Source organism: Bos indicus, chromosome 4, assembly GCF_029378745.1.
Source record: "Bos indicus isolate NIAB-ARS_2022 breed Sahiwal x Tharparkar chromosome 4, NIAB-ARS_B.indTharparkar_mat_pri_1.0, whole genome shotgun sequence".
In the NCBI taxonomy this organism is placed as follows: Eukaryota; Metazoa; Chordata; class Mammalia; order Artiodactyla; family Bovidae; genus Bos; species Bos indicus.
In genome coordinates this window covers 77,123,010-77,145,273 of record NC_091763.1, presented here as the reverse complement: position 1 = coordinate 77,145,273, position 22,264 = coordinate 77,123,010, and the positions used below count along the sequence as shown (strand labels likewise).

At 47.0% G+C, this 22,264-nt stretch overlaps 1 protein-coding gene and 1 long non-coding RNA gene across 5 annotated transcripts in view; both read left to right on the top strand.

The window, feature by feature from the left end:
- Positions 1-22,264, top strand: part of OGDH (oxoglutarate dehydrogenase) — a 66,751-nt gene that overhangs the window by 5,762 nt on the left and 38,725 nt on the right. For all 4 annotated transcript variants that reach the window (XM_019958927.2, XM_019958926.2, XM_019958928.2 and 1 more), the window contains exons 2-3: positions 7,495-7,745; positions 21,760-21,951. In XM_019958927.2, the coding sequence (XP_019814486.1) occupies positions 7,524-7,745; positions 21,760-21,951 (414 nt within the window). In that variant the 5' untranslated portion in view covers positions 7,495-7,523. The remainder of the gene's footprint in view (positions 1-7,494; positions 7,746-21,759; positions 21,952-22,264) is intronic.
- Positions 7,752-20,536, top strand: LOC139182741 (uncharacterized). The gene is made up of 2 exons (XR_011566279.1): positions 7,752-14,857; positions 14,900-20,536. It is a non-coding gene; the product is annotated as an uncharacterized lncRNA (long non-coding RNA).

The window sequence follows — 22,264 nt, the reverse complement described above, 5'->3', positions numbered from 1 at the left end:
CGACTTAGCAGCAGCAGCAGAGGAAAGGAAATTATGTTTACCTATATTTTGTTTTTGTTCTTTCTTTCTTCATGATGTTACAAGTTTTCCTTTTATCATTTACTTTCTGTTTACAGGATTTCATTTAGCCATTCATTTAAGATAAATCTTCTGTCCATAAATTGTTTTAGTTTTTCTTCATCTAAGATCTTTATTTCCCCCCTTTTTCCTGAAGGATGTTTTTGCTGGCTATAGGGCTCTGGATTAACAGTTATTTTCTTTCAGCACTTGAAAAGTGTTGTGCCGCTTTCTCTTGGCCTTCATAGTTTCTGGTGAGAAATATACTATTTGAGTTGTTTGTAGTTTTCAAAAGCTCATGATGTATCGTGGAATGTATTTCTTTGGGTTTATTTTGTTTGGGGTTCTCTCAGGTTCTTGAATCTGTAAGTTTATGTCTTCTGCTAAATTTGGAAAGTTTGCAGCCATTATTTTTTTGAATACATTTTCAGCCCCTTCCCCTTTCTGCTCCTCATGAGATTCTGATGACATTTATATGCAGCATTAGGTCTTTTATTATAGTCCCACATGTCCCTGAGGCCCTGGTTTTTTTCCCCCAGTCTATTTCCTCTTGTTCAGAATGGGAAATTCCTTTTGTTCATGTTTATCAGGTTTTTTATGCTAGTTATTGTAATTTTCAGTTCTGAAGTTTCCATTTGGTTCATCTCTATATCTTTTTCTTTACTGAGGCTATTTTCATTTGTTTCAAGCATGTTCATAGTTGCTTGTGGAAGCATATTGATGCTGGCTCTTCTACAGCTTTGCCACGTTATTCTAATGTGTGTCATCTTAGTGTTGGTGAGCGCAACAGAACAGGCTTCTGACACTGCTGGGGGGATAGGAGGTGCTGCCTGGTTATTACTGGGTGGAGGCAGAGGCTCCTCACCTGGCCTCCTTGGTATCTGTGGGTAGGGATTCCTTGTCACTGCTGTGTGGTAATTTCTCAGTTAGACCTTTGTGATTCCAGCCTGCCTTGTGCTGCTGGGCAGTAAAATCCAGGCTCCCTCCTGGCCTGTACTAATGTTGTTGGGGGGAGGGGGTCGTTGTCACTGGTGGGGATGAAAGTCGCTGATCTTCTCTGATACTACCAGGTGGAGTGGGAGCGGGCCACCATTTTTCTGTGGGGTTGGTTGCAGTAGAGTGGTTATTGTCTAAAAATATCCTGTCCTGCTAGACTGCCCCATTCTCAGTCCGCTGGCCTGAGAGGGCAGACTTACGTTGCAGCTTTTTTTGAGTCTACAGTAGTTGGTATTTCTGGGTTGCCAACTTCTTCAGCACCTAGCCTGGAATATATGAGGCAAAAAGAAAATGAGAACTCAATTCTGAGTCCTCTGGGCCCCAAGATCCCTTCCCAGTCTGTCTCCTCTCCACCTTTCAGAATCGTGATTTTTTTTTTTTAATGAAACATCTCTTATTATTAGCTGCATGTAGTGGGAAACAGAAGTTCTGTATATACTTTTTAAGTTTTTAATAAATATTGACAACTGCCCTTTCTTTTCATAAAATTTTAATAATTTGTACTTTAACCAACACCTTTAAAAGATGCCAGCTTACCTATACCATGCATCACCACAGTCAGGGCACCTCTGCTAACAGTGTCAGTCTGGGGAAGGACAGTTCAGTCTTCAGGCCTGTGCACTGAAGCTTGTTTAGGGTTCCTGGTTCAGAGGTGGAAGTCCTTCCTTACAGTCTGGTCAGTTACCCGCTCCAAGTTTACTTCTGTTTAGGTTTACCTTGGAAACTTCAGCTTTTTTAAGAGATAGCATTAGCTGCAGGATTGCTTTTCTTGTTTTTTGTTTGTTTATTTGGCTGGTTGGTTGGTTTTTTGTTTTTCTGGTAAATTGTCCTTTAGTCATAAAAGTATTTTTAAAGTGTGTAAAATTCTTTCATTTTTGTATCATAGTTACAAAAGACATTGAGAAAGCAGGACTGATTGTTCCCTTCACTTTATGGCAGAGGAAACTGACCATAGATCAAGTGGCACATTTAAGGCTCACATAGTGAGGATCATTCTGCTTTGTTTGCCCTGCAGGCTCAGCCACCACTCATCTAATGATGGCAAAATACCTTTGCAGTTTAAGAGTAACCTGCATTACCTCCCTCTCAGTTTATGGTTGATGAGGCATCACAGGTGAAAGATGTTGAATTCTCCTTAGATTCTCAGCCAGTAAAAGAGAATTGGTATTTGTGCTCTCTCTGTACCTAATGTCTTTGTATGACTGCTAAAGCTAGAATATTGGAGTAACAGCCGTGGGTATGTAGCAAGCATTGTTTTCTTGACTTGTTATGAGAATCTTGAGTCTGAAACGCGCCCCCCCCCCCAAAAAAAAAACCGCCTTTCAAGGTAAGTTGTACTTTTAAAATGGTTCTCAGGCAACATACAGTGGTAACAGCCATTTAACTATGCATGTGCTTTTCCCTCAAAGACTCATGTCCTGAGAAACTGTCCAAGCTGTTTTTACCTCTGATTACTCCTCTGCCTAGCCAGCATGACGGTCATAGACGTCAGGAGTCAGTTTATCTCCCCATCCTGTGAATGGGGAGGTGACCTTGGGTAAAGTGTGTGCTGCCTAACTGGGGAATGTTTAGGCGCAGATAAAGTTCTGTTTTATTTTCCTAAGGGCAGAGCACTTAACCCTTAAAAACAAATTTTGCTTTAGTTTTTGCTTTTTTTTTTAATGTTATTTTTCTCAAATGTATAGATTTATATACTTGTGTATTGAAATTAACGGTTACAAAGAGTGTCACTTTGTGTACTTTATTGATATTGACAGATTCGTGTTTCTCCTTAGACTTTTTAAAAAACAACTTTATTGAGAGGTTTCCCTGGTGGTCCAGCAGTTGGGGCTCCACACTTCTATTGCATGGAGGTGGAGAGGGGCACTGGTTCAGTCCCTAGTCGGGGAACTAGGATCTCGCATGCCATTCTGTGTAGCCAAAAAAAGAATCAATGAAGTTTAGGGTTGGGCATATTTGTTGACAAAGATTTTAAAAAAAACTTTATTGTGGTATAATTCATATACCGTATAATTCACCCATTTAAACTGTACAGTTTAATGTCTTACAGTATACCATAATGTCGTGAAGCCATCAGCATAATCTAGTTTTAGAATATTTTCATCTCCCCCTTCCCCCAAAAAACCCATACCTGGGCTTTCCTGATGGCTCAGTGGTAAAAAATCCACCTGTCAATGCAGAAAGCCCATACCCATCAGTCCTGTCTGATCCTTACTGCCCCCAACCCTGGGCTTTATGTCTGTATCAATTTGCTTGTTCTGAACATTTCATATACATGAAGTCATACAATATTGTGTTTTTTGTGTGTGAATGACTGTCTTCACTTAATATATTCAAAGGTCATCTGTGTTGCAGGATGTATTGGTATTTCATTCCTTTTTATTGCTTAGTTCTATTACATAGTATGGCTCTATCACATTCTGAATTTTTCCACTTTTTGGCTAGTATGAATAATGCTGCAGTGAACATCTGTGTACAAGGGCTTGTGTGGACATATGTTTTTGTTTTTCTTGGTTGTATACCTAGCAGTGGAGTTGCTGAGCCACATGGTAATTCTATGTTTAACTTTTTGAGAAACTGTTTTCCAAAGTGGCTGCACCAGTTTACACTCCCACTCGGATTGTATGAGGGTTCTAATTCTTCTGTTCTCTCCAACACTTGATTGTATTGATTATATCCAGTCTAGTGGGCCTGAAGTCCTATCTTGTTGTGATTTTGATTTGCAATTTTTTTTTTTGCCTTATGACTAATGATATTGGGTATGTTTTAACATTCTTACTGATCGTTTGTGTGTCTTCTTTTGAAAAATGTCTATTTGTATCCTTTGGCAGTTTTTTTGATTGGGTTACTTTTCATTATAGAGTTATATTTACATTTTTGAGTCATGAGTTCTTAATATTCTGCATGCATGTGCCTTATTAGCTGTATAATTTGCATATATTCCTTTTTAGACTGCCTTTTTTGATGGTGTCCTTTGAAGCACTAGGCACTTCCCTTCTGGCTCAGCTGGTAGAGAATCCACCTGCAGTGCGGGAGACCTGTGTTTGATCCCTGGGTTGGGAATATCCCCTGGAGAAGGAAAAGGCTACCCACTCCACTATTTTGGCCTGGTCTATGGGGTCACAAAGAGTTGTACACGACTGAGCGACTTTCACTTTGAAACACTGAAGTTTTTATTTTGATGAAGTCCAATTTGTTGTTGTTGTTTGTACTTTTGGTGTCCTAAGGCACATTGTTTGACTCAAGGTTCTGGAGATTTACTCCATTTTGAAAGTTAGAAACCTTCTAAGAGTCTTACAGTGTCAGCTCTTGCATGTAGGTCTTTGATCCATTTTGAGTTAATTTTGTGTAAGGTGTAAAACAGGGGTCCAAAATCATTTTTTCACATGTGGATTTCCGGTTGCCCTGGCATCATCTGTTGAAAAGACTGTTCTTTCCCCACTAAGAATATTTGGCACCCTATCAAGGAGAAATATTGTTCTCAACCACAAGTCAGAACACTTGGGCTTTTTTAACAACTCAAAGCTTTCATGAAAGTGTTTGAACGGTTCAGCATTCCTACCAGAAATGCACTATTCTTAATGTTGACTCTGGAATTGGAAGGATGGAATCCGAACCTTCCAGAATCTGAAATGTATACCTGATGTCTGCTCTGTGGGTCTCTCAGATTGCAGATAGGGAACAGCTGTTCCTGGTCATCCTGGAGTGGAGGCAGGGGGATGTTGAGCTGTCTGCTGAAGGCAAAGTTTTCCTATGACTCATATGAGTCATCTTAAGGGAAGTTTGAAGATTGTTAGTAATTATGCTGGGCAGCACTGAGCTGTTTGTCAGATTTTACGACTGTAGATAACTCAGTAACGTGGTTTGTTTACTGTATCATATTGGAAGGACTGCTTTAGGAAGAAGAGATGAACAGTTTCGTACTTGTCAGTGCGATGCCTGTTAATTGGGTATTGCAGCAACTGAATAATGACTGTTAATGGAGGTGATGATACTGCTGTGTTCTAGGAGAATACTTCAACTCAGAGTATTTCAAGCTGCCTAGATAATAGTGATTGGAGAAGGAAATGGCAACCCACTCCCAATCTTGCCTGGAGAATCCCAGGGATGGGGGAGCCTGGTTGGCTTCCATCTATGGGATCGCACAGAGTTGGACACGACTGAAGCAACTTAGCAGCAGCAGCAGCAGATAATAATGACGTTGGAGGAAACAGATGAGTGTCGGCCTGAGTTGTTTTTTTTTTAATTAATGTGAAAAGCAATGGTCATAGTATTTTTGCCATCAGTGTCTTTGATAGCTTTTTGTCAGCCTTAAACTTAATAGCTGAGAAAATTGGAATAGAGTTGGCAGTAGGAAGAACTACTGAAGTTACTTAAGGTTTTTTTTAAAAAAGGAGTTAAGATAGTATCCTAAAGATTGCATTTAATTTTTAAGGGGCAAGTTTTTGTTTGTTGTTTAGCTTTGAAATTCTACTTTTGCTGACCTGTCTTTTTCAAGCAGCCAAACAGGCCAGTGTCCTTTATGCATATCCTGATCATATTTGGGTCAAGAGAAGGGGTTCTTACAAACGATGTAGAGGATAGTTTATGTAACATTTATTTCTGGGTAATTCTCAACCTGTCTCAAAGCTTGGATTTCCTTCAGGCAGGAGTGGAGGTGAGGTGTGATTCCCACTTTACAGTCAGGGCACTTGCTTTAAGGCCAATTGTTTATTAGACCATCAGTCACCACTTCCCAGGGCAGAGGGCTATGGTGAGCCTCACTTCTGCCCAACGGCTCCCCTCCCCTTCCCCAGTCTGTTTTGCTATGACTGGAAGAGACCATTGGGCAGCTGGGATTTTTATGGGAAGAGAAGCAGCACAGTGTCCTTGTCCCCTTCCAGAGGCATCTGAATGCTTACACATGATTGGAAGTGGTTCAAGACCCTCCGCTGCAGCTGCTTAGTCACTTCATTCGTGTCCAACTCTGTGCGATGCTATGGACTGTAGCCCCGCCAGGCTCCTCTGCCCATGGGGATTCTCCAGGAAGAATACTGGAGTGGGTTCCATGCCCTCCTCCAGGGGATCTTCCCAACCCAGACAGTCTAAACTCTTTCATGGTCTAGTGGGTGCATCAGCTGCTTTTGTAAAGTGGATAGTGTAGTTAGAGTTATATATTATATTTAGTAAAATTACAACCATCAAACTCAAGATCCATTCAACCTTGGGGAAAGTGTAAACAAACTCAGAAAGGTGACCTATAAAGCAGAAGAGCTAATGCCCGCCTTGAGGGAGTTGGTGGGTTTGGAAGAGTCCTAACAGGTCAAGCTACTGACTGTAGAGTAGTGCGAGGTAGGTGGACTCTTCTGTGGTCACTGCTGTCCATACCTTTGTCTTTCAGAGCCCCCTGCCTCCCTTGTTGGCCCTCTCCTGGCTCCAGTTTTAGGAAATGTGGCATCCGGACCCTTGGCCATCCAGCTAGTCCATTCCTCCAGCCGGCCAAGACAATTCTTGCTCCTCCCCTGTGTTTTTCAAACTTTTCCATCTGTCTGATCTTTCTTCCTACTGATTCTTATAAATCCTTGCCTTCCCCTCCTCTTCAGAGCGAAGGCCTCCCTGTTGTCTGTGCCCTTCCCCAAACTTTCCTGGCTGCTGGAAAGGAGCACTTAGGAGAAGTGGGTTCTCCCAGGGAGTTTTGTTGGTATTTTCTGTGCCTCTCAGGTGCTCAGTGCTTTTGCTGTAATTATTTTTAATATATTTTTTTCTTCTGCTCAAAGGTAAATTATTTGAGGGTGAGCAAAATATTTCCCCAGTGTTTCTGTGTTCTCCAGAATACCGAGTCCATCAGGGCTCGGTAATCTCCGGATAGATTAGAAAGTATTTCTCCTTTTGCAATTAATACTAACCTAATCCTTAATTCATCCTTGTTGCCTTTTCCTATAGTTGTTTTACACAACATATAAATTTATATGTGCTCAGTCATGTCTTAATTCTTTGCGATCCCCATGGACTGTGGGGATCTACCAGTCTCCTCTGTCCATGGGATTTCCCAGGCAAAAATACTAGAGTGGGTTGCCATTTCCTGCTCCAAGGGATCTTCCTGACTTCCGGGATCGAACGTGCATCTCCTACATTGCAGGCAGGTTCTTTACTGCTGAGCCATCAGGGAAGCGCCCCTGTCATGATATATCATAGCCCTCAACCTAGATCAAAACTTGCAAGTGAAGACCATGACCTCTGCAGCTGTGCTCTTGCCTCCCCATATTGAGTGCAGGCCCTGTATGTAGAAGGTTGGTCCACTTGACTACCTCGTGCTCTGCCGTGCTCTCTCAAGCAGAGCACACAGCCACACGTGCATTTACAGACTCTTTCTCCTCCAGCCAGAGTCTGAGAGGTTTTCCCCCCAGTAGGCTTGTCTGCTAAAATGCGCTTTCTAACTTCTCTTTCTTTTTTTTGGTGCAGACAGTCGTGAGAGAGACATCAGGACAAGAATGTTTCACTTAAGGACTTGTGCTGCTAAGTTGAGGCCGTTAACGGCTTCCCAGACTGTGAAGACATTTTCACAAAACAGACCAGCAGCAGCTAGGACGTTTGGGCAGATACGGTGCTATACTGCCCCCGTTGCTGCAGAGCCTTTCCTCAGCGGGACTAGTTCGAACTATGTGGAGGAAATGTACTATGCTTGGTTGGAAAACCCCAAAAGTGTACACAAGGTAAGGCTCAAAGGAACAGGTGTCTTCGTGTTTGGAGTCTTGGCCGGTGGTGGCTGGCCGTCCAGGTAAGTGCATGTGTTCTAAGGACCCTCAAGAAGAAAGTTAGGCAGGCGGCTAGAAGCCCCACCGACTCGAGTTCTTTGCATCAACCCAATTCGACCGTCAGCCCAGGCCCAACAGGAGCCACCTTCTCTGGAGGGGCATTTCCCTCTCTCCATGTGCGGCACGCTCAAGGCCTTGCTCCCTGGAACAGCCAACGTGTTAAACCCCCACGGAGGTGACGAACCACTTGCACCACTCCCAGGACGTCACCAAGGCTACTGCAGGACGGCGGAAGCGCACGGAAGGAAGGACCTTCAGGAAGCTTGTCCATCCCACTGTCCTCGGAACACCTGAAAACCATCTCATGAGATTTCTCTACAAATGACATTTTAGATCAGCATGTTTATGTCCCTCTCCTGTATTTAAAAGTAAATTCTGTGAAGGCTTCCTTCTAATTTCTCTGTGTTGACGTATGAGGCTGTTCCTTAGAACCTCTCCCTTCATGTGGTTACTTGATACAGAGCATGCTTGGTGGCAGAACTTCTTCAGAGCATTTTGGCCAGTGATATTTATGAGTTTTGATAACTGTTTCTTGGCTTTCAGGTCAGGAAGCTGGCCCAGTACAGGTGCTGAAGGGTGGGTCCCCAAGCTGCTTAGCTCCTTGTGGCCCATTTGCAGGGTGTGGGAAGATCTGAGGAGACAGTATATGCGAGGTGTTCAGGGTCTACGCAGAGGAAGTGCCCATCAGAGGCTGGCTGCCATCTCTGTTGATCTGGCCTCTTCCTTCCTTGTGAATTGTAGGGATTTGTCTTCAGAAAGCAGCCTGCTTCTGTCAGGCCTTCGAGTATAATCTTTACCCTTTACCCTAAAGTGTTAGTGACATTTAGGATTGGATATGTTTGTGTGACTGCGGGAGCCCCCAGCCCTGTTTTATCAGGGCTCTTGGTATGATAATGCCACCTCTTGGTCTGAACCTCCTTGCCTGGCAAAGGAGGACATCTAGCCAGGTCTTTTCCTTCCCTGTTTTCATGGCAACCTGGAAGCTGCATTGCTCCATGAGCAAGGTGAAATCTGGTTTCCTATGGGAGGAGATCTGGGGTGTGTCTCCCAAGATGGTAGACAAGTGGACTACCCAGAAAGAAGTGCCCTATAAAACTGGCCCTGCCAGTGACGTCAGATATTAGCAGTTTCTGAGGACAGTTGCTGCAAGGTTCTCTTTCAGATAAACTTAGCCCAGAGGTTTTAGAGTCAGACTTTCGTCTCATGTCCACGCTGTCCCTCACCTTCCTTTTCTCAGATATAACCTCTTTGTAGAACCAAACAAGTTTTCTTAAGTTCTATTTAGTTTAGGGGGGAATAGCACTGGAATGAGCTCTTAGGAGATAATACGGATCTAGGCTTGGGGGTGTCCGTGTATGGATGCCCTGCGTCACAGGAATGGGTTGCAGAGAAGAAGCACACCACTCTGCGATGCAGAGCTCTGAAAAGTGGAGCAGCAACCATCACAGTGACTGTCACCATTATTAGTATTTGTGTTAATATCATTACTGTTATTATTGCTTAAAAGTTTTTTTTAAGATTTGCTCTTTAGAGGAGTTTTAGGTTTACAGCAAAATTGGGGGGTAGGTACAGAGATACGCCATATACTCACTCCTTGCCCCTATACATGGAACCTCCCACACCATCAACATTCCCCACCAGACTTATGTTTGATATAATTGATGAACCTGCACTGACATGTCATCATCACCGAAAGCCCATAGTCTACACCAGGGTTCACTCTTGGTGGTGTGCATTTGTGGTTTTGAACAAATACATAATGACATGTATTATGTATTACATCACCGTTACAATATATTATACAGAGTATTTTCACCACCCTAAAAATGCTCTTTGCTGCACTAATTCTTTTTTTCCCCCCCCTACCAATTCTTGAAAAGTATTTTTATCACATAGCATCAAGAAAGGTAGCATGTGATGACTGGGAAGCACTTGGGGGCTCTCAGGCTGGGTGGAATAGTCACGGAGTCCATCTGTCCTAGAGTGAGGACAGCACAGTGAGAGGACTACTGACGAAACTGAGGCAGCCTTCTGAGGAAGGGTCTAGAGCGAGGGTTGGTTCCTCGGGCTCCACTGGTCAGAGCAAGCACCTCTTTGAGACTCTCCAGGGGTGTGGGGAAAGGATCTCCAAAAAGGACTTTGTAATTTAATAAGAGAATACATGCAGGTTGGCATCTTTGGGCCGGATTTCATCTGCTGATTTCTGTTGTCAGGTTCTCTGGGGACTCAGCGTATCCTAGAGGGAGAGGGGCAGGATGGTGTAAATCAGTGGACATTCACAGCGGCAGTGCCCCTTCTCAGGCTTCCCAGCAAAGTGGACTTGATCACCTCTCCACATTGAATTAGGCCCAGTAACTGATGTGTGCTTACTTTTTGATGGAGATGTTCCAGAGCTTTGCTCAGATTTTCAGAGGCATCTATGACACACAGAAGATCTTGGAAATTGTTGACTTTGTTAAAAATGCTTTATTTTGGTCTGTGTTAGAAAAAAATAGGGAGATATAAAGAAAATTAGCTTTTAAGATTTGGGTTGATCATCTTTCTGATCTCTCATTTCTGCGTCAGATAGGGGATATCAGACTCCCTGCCTGAGAGCTGGTTCAGTTGCTGTGCTCTTCCCTCCATTTGCAGAGGGCTCACGGGGGAGCTGCTAGGACTGGACTTTTTTCAGCAGAAACAGAACACATTTAGCATCTCTGCCTCTCTGCTCTCCTGTTATTTCTTAAACTTTTTATGACCTGTCAAACATGTAGTAAGAGTGTCAACTGCAAATTCACACTTGCTATCTACCTTTCCAAAGATCAAATTATGAACCTCTGCAGCCGCTAACCTTTAACACCGCTTGAAAGGAGTTCAAGGAGGAGGTCAGAAAGCAGGCGCTCTGGGCTCTGGAAAAAACTGGCAGGACAGGTCTTCAGGTAGTTAGATTATTTTCCAGGGAAGATTTTATGAACCCAGTTCTTTCATCTCCTCATATCTAGAAAAGCACTAAATTCCTTCATAGTGACATCTACTCCTTGTGATTAGCAGTAACCTTCACAAGGTTAGATCAGCCTTCTGCAAAGAATAAGTGCTTGGTTGCATATACTCTCCCTTCACCAAAATTACGAATATCCTGACCACCCCCCAACCTCCTTGGAGCAGTTCCTCAGAGCTATATGAAATGCTGACTCCCTGGCTATAGTCCTCATTTTGCTCCAAATAAAATGTAACTCACAACTCTAACATTGTGCTTTCCCCCCCAGTTGACAGGAGTATAAGGTGAACCTCCACGAGGAGACCCAGTGCCCAGCTTCAGCATCTCTCTACAGTTTGCCAGACCTTAAAAATCTACTCCTTCCCTGCTTATTTCTCTGTTTGTTGGTTTGTTTTGTAAAATACTTCCCACTTGTGTTTATTAAGGCAAATCTCAAACCATTATTATTTCTGTCATAAATGTACCTGAGTGACTCTAACAAGGGAATGGTTTCTTAACCATATCTAACAAACTAGCAAGGTAATTCTCTAATACTGTAGTCTGATTCTCAGTGTGTATTTCATTTTTGACTTTATAATTTACTCTATAGTTTTGTCTTATCCCTCTTTTTAAAGAAGACTTTTGTTTCTAGATGTCTAATTATGAAAGTTATGTTTGTAGTAATCGAGCAGTTCAGGGGTGCAAAGCCCCCGGGCACTCCCTGCACCTCTGCGCCCAGTTACCTGATCGGCCCTGGATCTGCCTTTGTACTCTTGTCTTCCTGTCCTTTGGTGTGGTCCTTTCCTGGACAGCCATCTCTTCCCCATCGTTTTCTACAGTCCAGCCTCTGCACTTCAGTATTAAACACATTGTCAAGTAAATCTAACTACACGAACCTTTTAGGAACCTTCAGCCAGGCTTGGTCTGTCAGCATGCAAAACCCCCACTCATTAGGTCTTGGCCATGTTGGGGATAAGTCAGATTGTGACGTCTTATTTTTAATTACATCTAAAATACAGAATCAAAGCCATATTGTCCTTGTTAGTGTTTTAGACAAACAGGTAACTGAGAGCTGCTGAACCCTCAGAGGACCCCACCCACAGGCATCATGTGGTGTCAGCCCTGCCTGGGAGGACCCAGGCTCAGGCCCTGTGCCTTCTCCTCCCTGTGGTGCCCTCCCTGCCCCTTTTGATTGGGCTGGCACCTTGTCCTTTGTCCGTTAGAGCTTGCTTCCCCTGCTTGGCCTTCTGAGTGACCTCTGCCCACTTCCTGAAAGCCTGTCTTCCTCCACTGCTAACTGAGTCCATTTCCTCTCCTGCCTTTTGCCAGCCTGCCGCCAAGAGTAATAACAGCTTTCTTGTCTCGCATGGTCACAACAGGACCTCTTAGGGACTTGAGGTGCGAATTCCAGGCTCTCGGTCCCACCTCTTTGAACTTGGCCACGCCGCCCTTCAGGCCCACGCTGTTCTTCTTTCTTCTCTGCTTATGAAACACAATCCTGTAATTTTCTGTAATTGAACCAGACAAGCAAAGCAGAAACAGATATGTGTCATCCACAGTATGCAGTGACACCATTCCTTTTCATCCTGCCGCTTGAAACTGCCTTGGCTGCACTTTAAAAACAGCCATGGTGCTCTCTAGTTCTCTGCTGGCCTTGGAGAAAAACACGCACATGGTATGCTTAATGGGCTTTCAGTGAACAAGGCTGTTCAATTGCATTTTGAAGTTTCTCCATACTGAGCTTCCTACATCAGGAGGAATCTCAACCCTGGTGACTTTTTGTGTTAAATCAACTAAACCGCTAAGAATATCTTCCCTAACTCCAGTAAAACTCCAGTATGGTGTTTTACTCTTAAAGGATTTGTGTTTATGCGATCAGGGAAATAAAATTTGCACCTTTGAAAAGTGTAGGGGTCATGAAGCAGCGCCTTCACTTTACGTGTGTGGCAGTTTGCAGCTCGTGACAGTGTTTTTTGGAGGACTGAGTTGCTGTCAGGAGGTGTGAGCATTCAGGGCCCTCTAGCTTGCAGGCCTGTAAAAATTCTATAAGCAAAGCACAGTTAGAGCACAGGGTAAACCCCACCGGCTTCTGAAGGGAAGTGCCAGTCATACTGAACTTTGAACGGTAAGGAATAGGCCTGACCAGGGACAGTGTGCCTGTGCCCAGGAAAGGCACTGCAGAGGGACAGAGGGTCGGGGGGCACTCAGTGAGCACTGGAGAGGGTCCTGCGGGGCTCGGTGCCTGGAGCCAAAGGCAGTACGTGAAAACCAAAAGTTTGGGCTGCGACATGTGTTGAGAGGCCCCAGGGGTCAAGCAGAGGAGTGTTTGCTTATTTTGTGAAGCGCTGTGGGGACGTGGACCCCTTGGCAGTTGGAAGAGGGTGAGGGCATCGGGCGCTGACAAAGCTGAGCCTGCAGCGAGAGGAGGGCAGACTTGGAATAAAAGCATGCTGCATCTTTGGGAGCATGACTTTTTAATGATTACCCTTTCATACTGTATGTTAAGCAAAAATAGTGGGTTTTTAAATGTCAGTGATAACTGCAGAGGGATCCAGAGTGACCGCAAGGGGAAGGAGAACATCAGAAGCAAGAAAGGAGCGTCATCCTTGGGGCTGGGTCTGCTCTTGAGAAGGGAGTGGCGAGCTCCACCCCAGCCACTCTCCTGGCGCCTCCTTTCTGAGGAAGGAAGGAAGGAAACATTGTCAGAAGGAGGGATCCTTTGGGGCTTTTCCCAGAAAGGAGCTGTGGTGGTTGGTGATCAGCATCAGCTCAGAGCCTCTAAGCCACTGGCTCTTCCTGTTCCATCTGTGCCAGACCCCACTGAGGGTCTGCCAGGCTCTGGGTTCTGCTGTCTGCGAGCAGGTTGTAAGTTTAGGGCCTTCTCTCTAAGTGGTCATGACTCACAGACACACAATTCTCTCTGGGCCCGAGGCTTGGTTTGGCTGGACTGGGTCCTCCAGGTGGGATGCCCAGTAGGCGCACGGGGGATCAGATGTGCGTGTGGTCCCACATGGCTGCCCTTGGAAGTTGTGACACTGAGTTGACAGAATGCACTGTTGGCTGCAGCCAGCCAGGCAGAGGGCATGGGCTCTCACTTGCTGAGGAATCCCAGGAAGACTGCTCATGAGAGTGGTCACAGATGTCCTGCATATAATATTTTCCTGCAGTAAAAATCTAGTTCCTGTGAGTGTTCATGAAATAAATAACCCTAAAAGCTAGCAACTCAAAACACCACCAACGAAGTCTTTCTCCTGGTTCCCAGCTCCCGTGCAGCTGTGGTTCAGCTAGGCTGCAGCCCCACAAAGGACCTCCTCACATCTGGCATTTGGTGCTAACTATTCGCCAGGCCCTGCCGTCATCCAGGGACCAGAGTGACCGCCTCACAGGGCTCAGCGTATTTCTGAGAGGAGAGGGGAGGGGAGAAGAGCCTGCTGGCCTTGGATGCCCCACCCAGAACTTACACACTGCCACTCCTACCCATGGCTGTGATCAAAACAAATCTTGGGTCAGTCCCCAGGGACACGCCTCCAATGAAGGAGCCTCACAACCACTTCAGGGGGCCTTTGTGTGGACCTGGAAGGATGTGTGGCCGCTGAGCAGCTTACCACAGTGCTTTCTATAATGATATGATGGGGCCACCACCCTTAGTCTGGGTCAGAAACTCAGGAAGCATCATTCCCCATCAGCACTTAGGGCTAAGCCAGGACGGCTTTTCTTTGCTAATCCTGTGTGTTTATTGACATTTTACCCACACACAGATACAGAGAGAAGATAGAAGAACTTGTCTGGAGATGTTCTCTCGCCTGTACAACACTGGTTTTAAAAACAAAGTGTTGCTCTAATCAAGCACAATTCACTTGACTTCTGTGGTTGAGGAATCCCCAAGCAGAGCCCCTGGTTTTAACTATAGAAATAGTTCTGTGGTGAAGGGTCTGGCAGGCCCAGATCCTGGTTCCTCCTAGACATGGTTGTAGGCAGTGAGCTGGGTCGGGGCATGGCTCTGCCCGTCCTCAGCTGGGGATGGTTTGAACAAGGCCCTGCCTTGGTCGGAGGGGTCTGAAGCCCAGCATTGTGCATGGCTTTTAAGACTGCTTAGCTCTGAAGCACAGACCTTTGGTGGAGGTCCTGTGGCTGTCCACCAAGGGCCTCCTCTTCCCCTCACCCTGGGCAGCGTCTCTTCAGGATGTTAGGACAGTCACACGTGGTGTTTTCAGAAAAGGCATGGAGCCCAGCAGTTAGCACAGATGGCGCACACCAGGAGGGTGGTAGACACTGCCCAGTGCAGAGACATGAATCATTTGGCTCCATACAGTAGTTGGGCTGGTGTGCACAGAAAGCTGGGTGCTTAGGAATTAATGTACACTTTCTAAGCTGGAGAAGCCCTGTGTGGGGTGACTAGGGAGACAGCCTCGGAGAGGTGCCCACACTCTCCAGGGCACTGGGATCCTTGAGCCGTATCTGTTGGCCAGCAAGTCATGGGTGACCATCTGTGGCTCCAGGAGCCACTCAGTTCAGTTCAGTCGCTCAGTTGTGTCCCAACTCTGTGACCCCATGGACTGTAGCACGCCAGGCTTCCCTGTCCATCACCAACTTCCAGAGCTTACTCAAACTCATGTCCATCAAGTCAGTGATGCCATCCAACCATCTCCTCCTGTGTCGTCCCCTTCTTCTGCCTTCAGTCTTTCCCAGCATCGGGGTCTTTTCCAGTGAGTCAGGTCTCTGCATCAGGTGGCCAAAGTATCGGAGCCACTGCCTGTCCATTTATTTGACTGAATTAGCCTGAACCTGCCAAACCCTTGTTTGGCCATGCATGAGTTTTCCCTGGTCACTTGTTCCCCTGAATCTCATGTTTGTGGCAGTTAAAACACATCGTCAGCATCAGAACACAGTGAAACGGTTGTTTGTGACAGCGCTGGGGTCTGACGTCCAGACCTGGCCGTCATTCATTTATCAGTTGTGGTGGCCTTTGAGCCTGGGGTTTGGTCCATCCAAGAGGTGGCCAGAAGCTCCCGCACCCACTGCCCGGGGCGGTTTTACGTCAGGGTCCTTGGCAAAGAGCCCAGCATAGGGTGGTGGCGGCTATTAGGTGACATCATGTTCCGTACCAGGGCGCCTAGCGCGGGAGGGTGAGGATTGTTCCGTAGTGAGGGAGGGGGCGGCAGGGTGGCAGCAGGAGTTGCATCAGAAGGGGACTTTGGACAAGAGAAAGCAGTCTGTTCAGTCCAGCATGCAGAGTCACAGGATTGAGCAGCAAGAAGAAGCATCAGTAACACTAGGGTTAAGCTTTGATCATCAGTTTCTTGAACAAATATTAGTATACCCACAGTTTAAGGGTGTAAAATGCTACACAAATACAGGGCTGTCCTAAGTAGTCCATGCTCCATACTTTTATAGGCAAGGAATCAGGCAGACAGCTGAAGGGACTTGCACCCTTGCCCAGCCTGCAGGGGGCAGGACTGGGGCTCCCAGGCCCCCACGAGTGGGCAGGCAGCAGGCAGGCCCCCTCCGGTGGGCTCAACGTGTGTGTGGCCCTGTGAGGTCACACACTTGCGCTGGCCCACATATCTGACACACGTTGGAGGCCTTTGAAGTGGGGGAAAGGGCCCGTGGTAGTGTGTTTGCAACCCCTCCAAAACCAAACCCTTCGTGAACAAGTCTCTATTGTGACCTTCACCGTCAGGAACTTGGCCCCGAGACTCTTGCAATCTGCTGACAATCAACAGGGTAAAGTCCGCTTGCCTCAGTGAACCGCTGACGCGCGTGTCCCCTGATTAGCACTGCCACCCTCACTGAGGTCAGCACCTTGTCTGAGATGAGGACTCTGGACGCGCCACGTCCTTAGAGCTGACGCCATGGCCACCACCACACCTGATACCCCACCACGTGCAGCACTTAGCGTTATACCTGACACCATACCTAGTACCTCTCCAGACAGTGTGCCGGGCATCCCACGCAGCTGCATCTGAAACCGCCCCAGCACCACAGCTGACACCCCCAGCACCATTTTTGATAGCCCACTGAGCAGAGCACCTCGCATCACACCAGCCCTACCAAGATGTGAAGGGGCCTGGTCCTGTCTGACCTTAACTTAGCAGGATGTTGAGCACCTCCTACGTGCCAGCCACCGGACCAACTTCCTTAGATGTTAGAGAAGTGTTTGGAGCTTTGACAAGCTCCCCTAATAGGGGAGAAGAGGACGGGTGACTTCAGGGGAAACCCATGAGGCCTGTGTAAGAAGTCTGGGAGGTTTTATGGAGCAGTATAGGAGTGAGGGCTTTTGAAAACAAAGCTTCATGTACTGCAGTTAAATGCCTTTAGTTATCTAAAAGTAAACATAAGAATTCTGGTTTCATTTCAACCAGAATGTTATCCTTATTTGTACTTGAAATCATGTTTTGGTTTAAGTTGTTTCAGCAACAAGTTGGTGGCTTTAAACCGACCCACGGGAGGTGAGTGGCCAGCCCACAGCTCCTCTGAGGGCCAGGACTGCTCACCTCCATGGTATCAAGGCTGCGAAGGTCTAGGTGCAGGGGGCACGTGAGACCACACAGGCATCCTCTTCTTGAAGCTTTCTCTTCATTTGGGAAGGGCACCCCACTGACCTGTCACTTCAGCCTCGTGGTCACCTGTTTCTTCATTTGGGAAGGGGCCTCGAACTAACCCATCACTTCAGCTTCATGGTCACCTGTCCCTGCAGCAGGTCTGCAGACACTTGGTTCTGGCAGCAGGGAAGCTGCAGAGAGATAAAACTGGCATCAGGTACGCACACAGGTAAATAAAGTATCAAGCTGAGGTGTGTACACATGAGGGCTGCGATTATCCAAAGGGAAATCCTCCATATAGTGACAAAGCCATGCATCACATCAGGCATCACATCTCAGAGATGAGTGTCCTGGGCGGTGGGGGTGGGGTGGGGTGGGGTGTGCAGATGGCTGAATGAATGTAGAAGCCAGGTCAGGTGTGGGGGAGGTGGGTAGAAGGGGCACCTTGGGGAACAGTGCAGCAGGAAGAGGAAGCGTGGCTCAGAGTCCCAGGGCTGGTGAAACCTGCAAGCCAAAAAATGACCTTCACTGTCACAGCCTTTTTTTTTTTTTTTTAATTGTAGTATAATTGCTTTACAGTGTTTCACAGCCTTTTTAAGAGGTCTGACTTCATTAAACTTTACCTGCTTTAAGTTGCAATGAGAAGGTTTTGCAAACTGTGTGAACCAACAATTGTCTGTCACCAAGTGATCAGATCTGGTGAAGGGGGGCTTGCTGGTTGTTGGGGTGGGCTCCTTGGCTTGGCAGTCACCTGAGTGCAGGTGCCCGCCCCTCCTGCCTGGAACTCGTGGGGGAGGGCCTGGCCAAGCTGCAGGGGAGCAGAACTGCGCACCAGCTGCTGTGTGCTGGTGGTGCAGGCGGTGGGGGTGAATTACAGGAAAGGAGGACGCTGCATTCCTGGCATATTCTTTCCCAATGGTTCCCAGCTCTCTGCAATACCGGTATGAACCAGTTTTTTCTGACTGCCTCCAGCTTGAGCAGAATTTCCGTCGTTGTTGTCCTCAGCCAATTGAAAATCACCTGGAGTTTTATCCCAAGCACAAAAGAAGGTCAGAGAGAGGAGGCCCGATAACTGCGATTTCCCCCCCACCTCCCTGGTCCTGGACTGGAAGGTCCTATAGCCTTTGTCTGCCAGGCCTGTGCCCTCCAGGTGTCAGCCCTGGAAATTCTTTGATTTTTTTGTTTGCTGGCTTTGACAAGGGTCAGCCAGCCTGAGAGATAATGTTTATCCTTGGGTTGCCCTGCTCTGACTCACTTAGCCTGATCAGCATCTCTGCCTGGTGGCCGCTCTGTGTCAGTCCTGCCTGCCTGCACCTTTCCCAGGAGGGTGTGGTTGGCACGCCAGGTACTCAGATCATCAGTGTGATAACTTGCCCCCTCACCCAACCCCTGCAGCTGCCACCACTGTTCTTGTTAGTCAAAGCTGATTTTTCTGAAGCAAGATGAACTTGTGGTTTTTGCTGTGCCTTTTGGCTCTGGATCTTTTAGCAGCTGGTGCCCCTCAGGATGAGGGGTTGGCTTGCAGCCAGGGGACCCTCTCTATCCAAGGTCTTGTTGGGCAGTTGCCACTGCATTTCAGAGACGTCTTCATGTATTCTGTGAGGCAGAAGATGGTGTTTAAGGCTTGAAGAAAGTGTGCTGCTCTCCAGAGGCTCCTTGGTTTCAGGGTCATGCCCTGCCCCCCCAGGGCACGGCCCCACCCCCACTTAGAGCCCAGGGTGTGTGTCCACAGCAGGACTTAGTGTGGACACAGGTAAGGGTAGGGACTCCAGTGCCAGAACCAGCTGGGGGCAAAGTAGAAACTAGATTGGGTTTTACAAGGCTGTTGGTTCTTGGCGTGCAAGGCTGGTCTGACTCTTGCCCTATTGCCTGCTATGTCAGCAAGGCTCCTTGTAGTCCAGGCCCTCGGTTACTGGAGGCATGGGTGGGAGCCAGAGAGAGCCCTGGGCCAGAGCCACTCCCAGAATGCATGGAGCTTGCATGGCCTGCTGTTCAAGCTCCACAAAGTTGGAAATATTTGGGGGTGTCCAGCATGTCTGCTCCTTAGGCCCTCTGAAGGAACTAGGTGGATGCCAAGCCCGGGGCAGCCTTACCTTGCCCTAGGCTGCTGATCCTGAGACATCCTCTCTTTTTCTCTCACAGGACTAAGTCAGTTGCTTTCTCTGGTGGACATACTGCTTTTACTCCTGTTAGAGAACTCAGAGGGAGAGATTGGTCTTGGGGTTCCATGCCCCAGATGAAGAATGTCCTTGGTTGTCAGGTTGCATGATGTGAGATTCTCTACAGTCAGTGTTAAGGCTGGCGCCACAAGAGAACCCCAGATCTCCCTTCTACCATCAACTGACAAACTAAAAAGTAACCAGAACGGTAAAAACAATAAAACTTTGAATAGTGAGATTTGTTAAAGCATTTTAAATGCTACTGAGATAGAATTCACGTAAAAAATATACAGTTCTGGTTTTTCATATGTTTACCATGTTGTATAATCATCTCCCTAATAGTTGGAGTTTTTTTAATTAATTTTTTCTGAATACAAAAGGAATATGTTCTTATTGTAGAATGATATAAATGTTCTGGAGCACTCCCCTCAGAAACACTTTTAGTGAGAGGCCGGGCTGCCCTGTGTGATGTTCCAGGCCTGTGTCCATCCCAAGAGGGTTGTGACTGGTGGTGACACGCAGCCGTCTCTTGGACCGTCCAAGTCATCTGTCTACACGACATAAAGAACCTGCCTGAAAAAGCCAGACCTTCAGGACCAATCTCCAGGTTTCTGCCCAGACACAGACCCATTTGGTACCTGTGCAAGCTCCCAGACAGGCCCATCTGAACAACATCTTGGTCGCACTTACTAGGAAGGTGCACACAAATCTAGTGAAGTTTCTCCTCTCCAGGTTTTTCAAGGAGTCTCACCAGAGTTCACTGACAGAAGAATCTTAGAAACTGGAAAAACGCATGGCAGAGAAGAAAGACTGTTTTCACGTTTCTAAACTGCTTCTTGTTGTTTAGTCGCTAAATCGTGTCTGACTCTCTGTGACCCCATGGACTGCAGCCCACCAGGCTTCTCCATCCATGGGATCTTCCAGGCAGGAATATTGGAGTGGGTTGCCATTTCCTTCTCCAGGGTCTAAACTGCTTGAGTTTTACTATATTTATTTTGGCAATGAAGTTTTATTAAACCTTAGTTTTTCTGACCTCTACATTTTTTTAAAACCTCACATCTTCGTCTGAGATAAACTATTACAGTTCACAGTATCTGTGCAAATTATAAGTTGAATCAGGGAGTTCCCTGGTATTCCAGTAGTTAGGATCCCGAACTTCCACTGCAGGGGGCACAGTTTCAATCCCCGGTCAGGAACTAAGATCCCACAAGCCACACAGCATGGACCGAAAAAAAAAAAAAAAAAATGAATCCTACACAAAATAGTCAAAAATAATAGGAAGAGGAGTTAGTTCACATTAGCACAAAGGAAATTGAAGCCAGCAGTATTTTCAGTTACTACCAGTAATATGAACTGCCTACCAGATTGTGTGCTGAATGCCGTTAGTCTTTATTTAAAAAAAAAACTATGAAGAATATAGATTTTATTTTTGTCCTCATCTTACAGATGAAAAAAACTGAGCACATAAATTTAGGTTATTTGCCAAGATCTTAGAGCTCAGAATTAAGGTTCTGCCCCTGACAACACAACCTGAGCTCTTAACTCCCAAGCAGCCTCCTCAATGAAGTACAGAAATGGCTATTTCTCTAGGGGTCAGTGAGGGGCCCTTGCGGCTTCACACATCTGAGCCCTGGACTGCCTCTCACATACAGCCCCTGATTCTGTTCTGTGTTCAGGAAGTGAGCATGAGCAGGTAGGCCTGGGCCCTGAAGGCTGTGCCAAGCCCCTGGGGTCTAGAAAGCCCCTGGCGTCTAAATACCTTTTGTCCCCCTCAGGAGGTTCAATGGGGGTTTGAGGATCTGGGGCAGTTGTAGCCCTTCAGGCAGGAGTGCCAAGAGCATTGGTCTGCTAGATTACCAGGAGGGGACAGATGGGGCAGGAAGTCCTCCAGTCACCCCATCCTGGGCTGCCCGTGTAGAAGCATTTGGCACACGCAAGTGGGGCAGAGGTGCCTGGCGTTGGGGGTTTTGATGGGAGGGCATGTGCGTCATGGGGTTGGCGGGTGAGGAGGCCCATCAGGAGGGAATGATGAAAGCAGGGACCCAGCCCCTGAGAAACCCACCCTCAGAGTGTAGAAGCAGGCTGTCCAGAGTATGAAGATGTTGACCCAACCAGCCTACTGGTAGATGGACACAATCAAGACTTAACCTGCCAAAAAAAAAAAGACTTACCTGCCAAGAGAGGTTCTCTTTTTGACTAAAAATGCATCCTATGGGAGCAGTGGAGTGACAAGTGTATTCCTTCTTTGTCTTCAGTCATGGGACATTTTTTTCCGAAACACCAATGCTGGAGCACCCCCAGGCACCGCCTACCAGAGCCCACTCCCCCTGAGCCCGGGCTCCCTGTCAGCTGTGGCCAGAGCAGGGCCCCTGGTGGAGGCCCAGCCCAACGTGGACAAGCTGGTGGAGGATCACCTGGCGGTGCAGTCGCTCATCAGGGCTTACCAGGTAAGGTGGTGGGCGGCCATCTGTGACAGCACCCTGCCGACCCAGTGAAGGTGGTCATTTAACTTTGACCCCCACCAAACACTAGGCACTTGCTCCCTGCTCTGGGGTGGAGGGAGGCAAAAATGAAATATGACAAGAGAAAAGGAGCCCAGACATGCTCTTGCCATGTGAGCAGATCCCCTGCCACCCATGGCGCCTGTCCGTATTTCTTTCCATGAGTTGGCAGGAATGGTTTGTGGGCAGGGAAGCTCATTCCATGCCCGCTTGGCCAGGGAACTGCTGATCCCCAGGAGGGAGCGGTGACCCCGAGGGT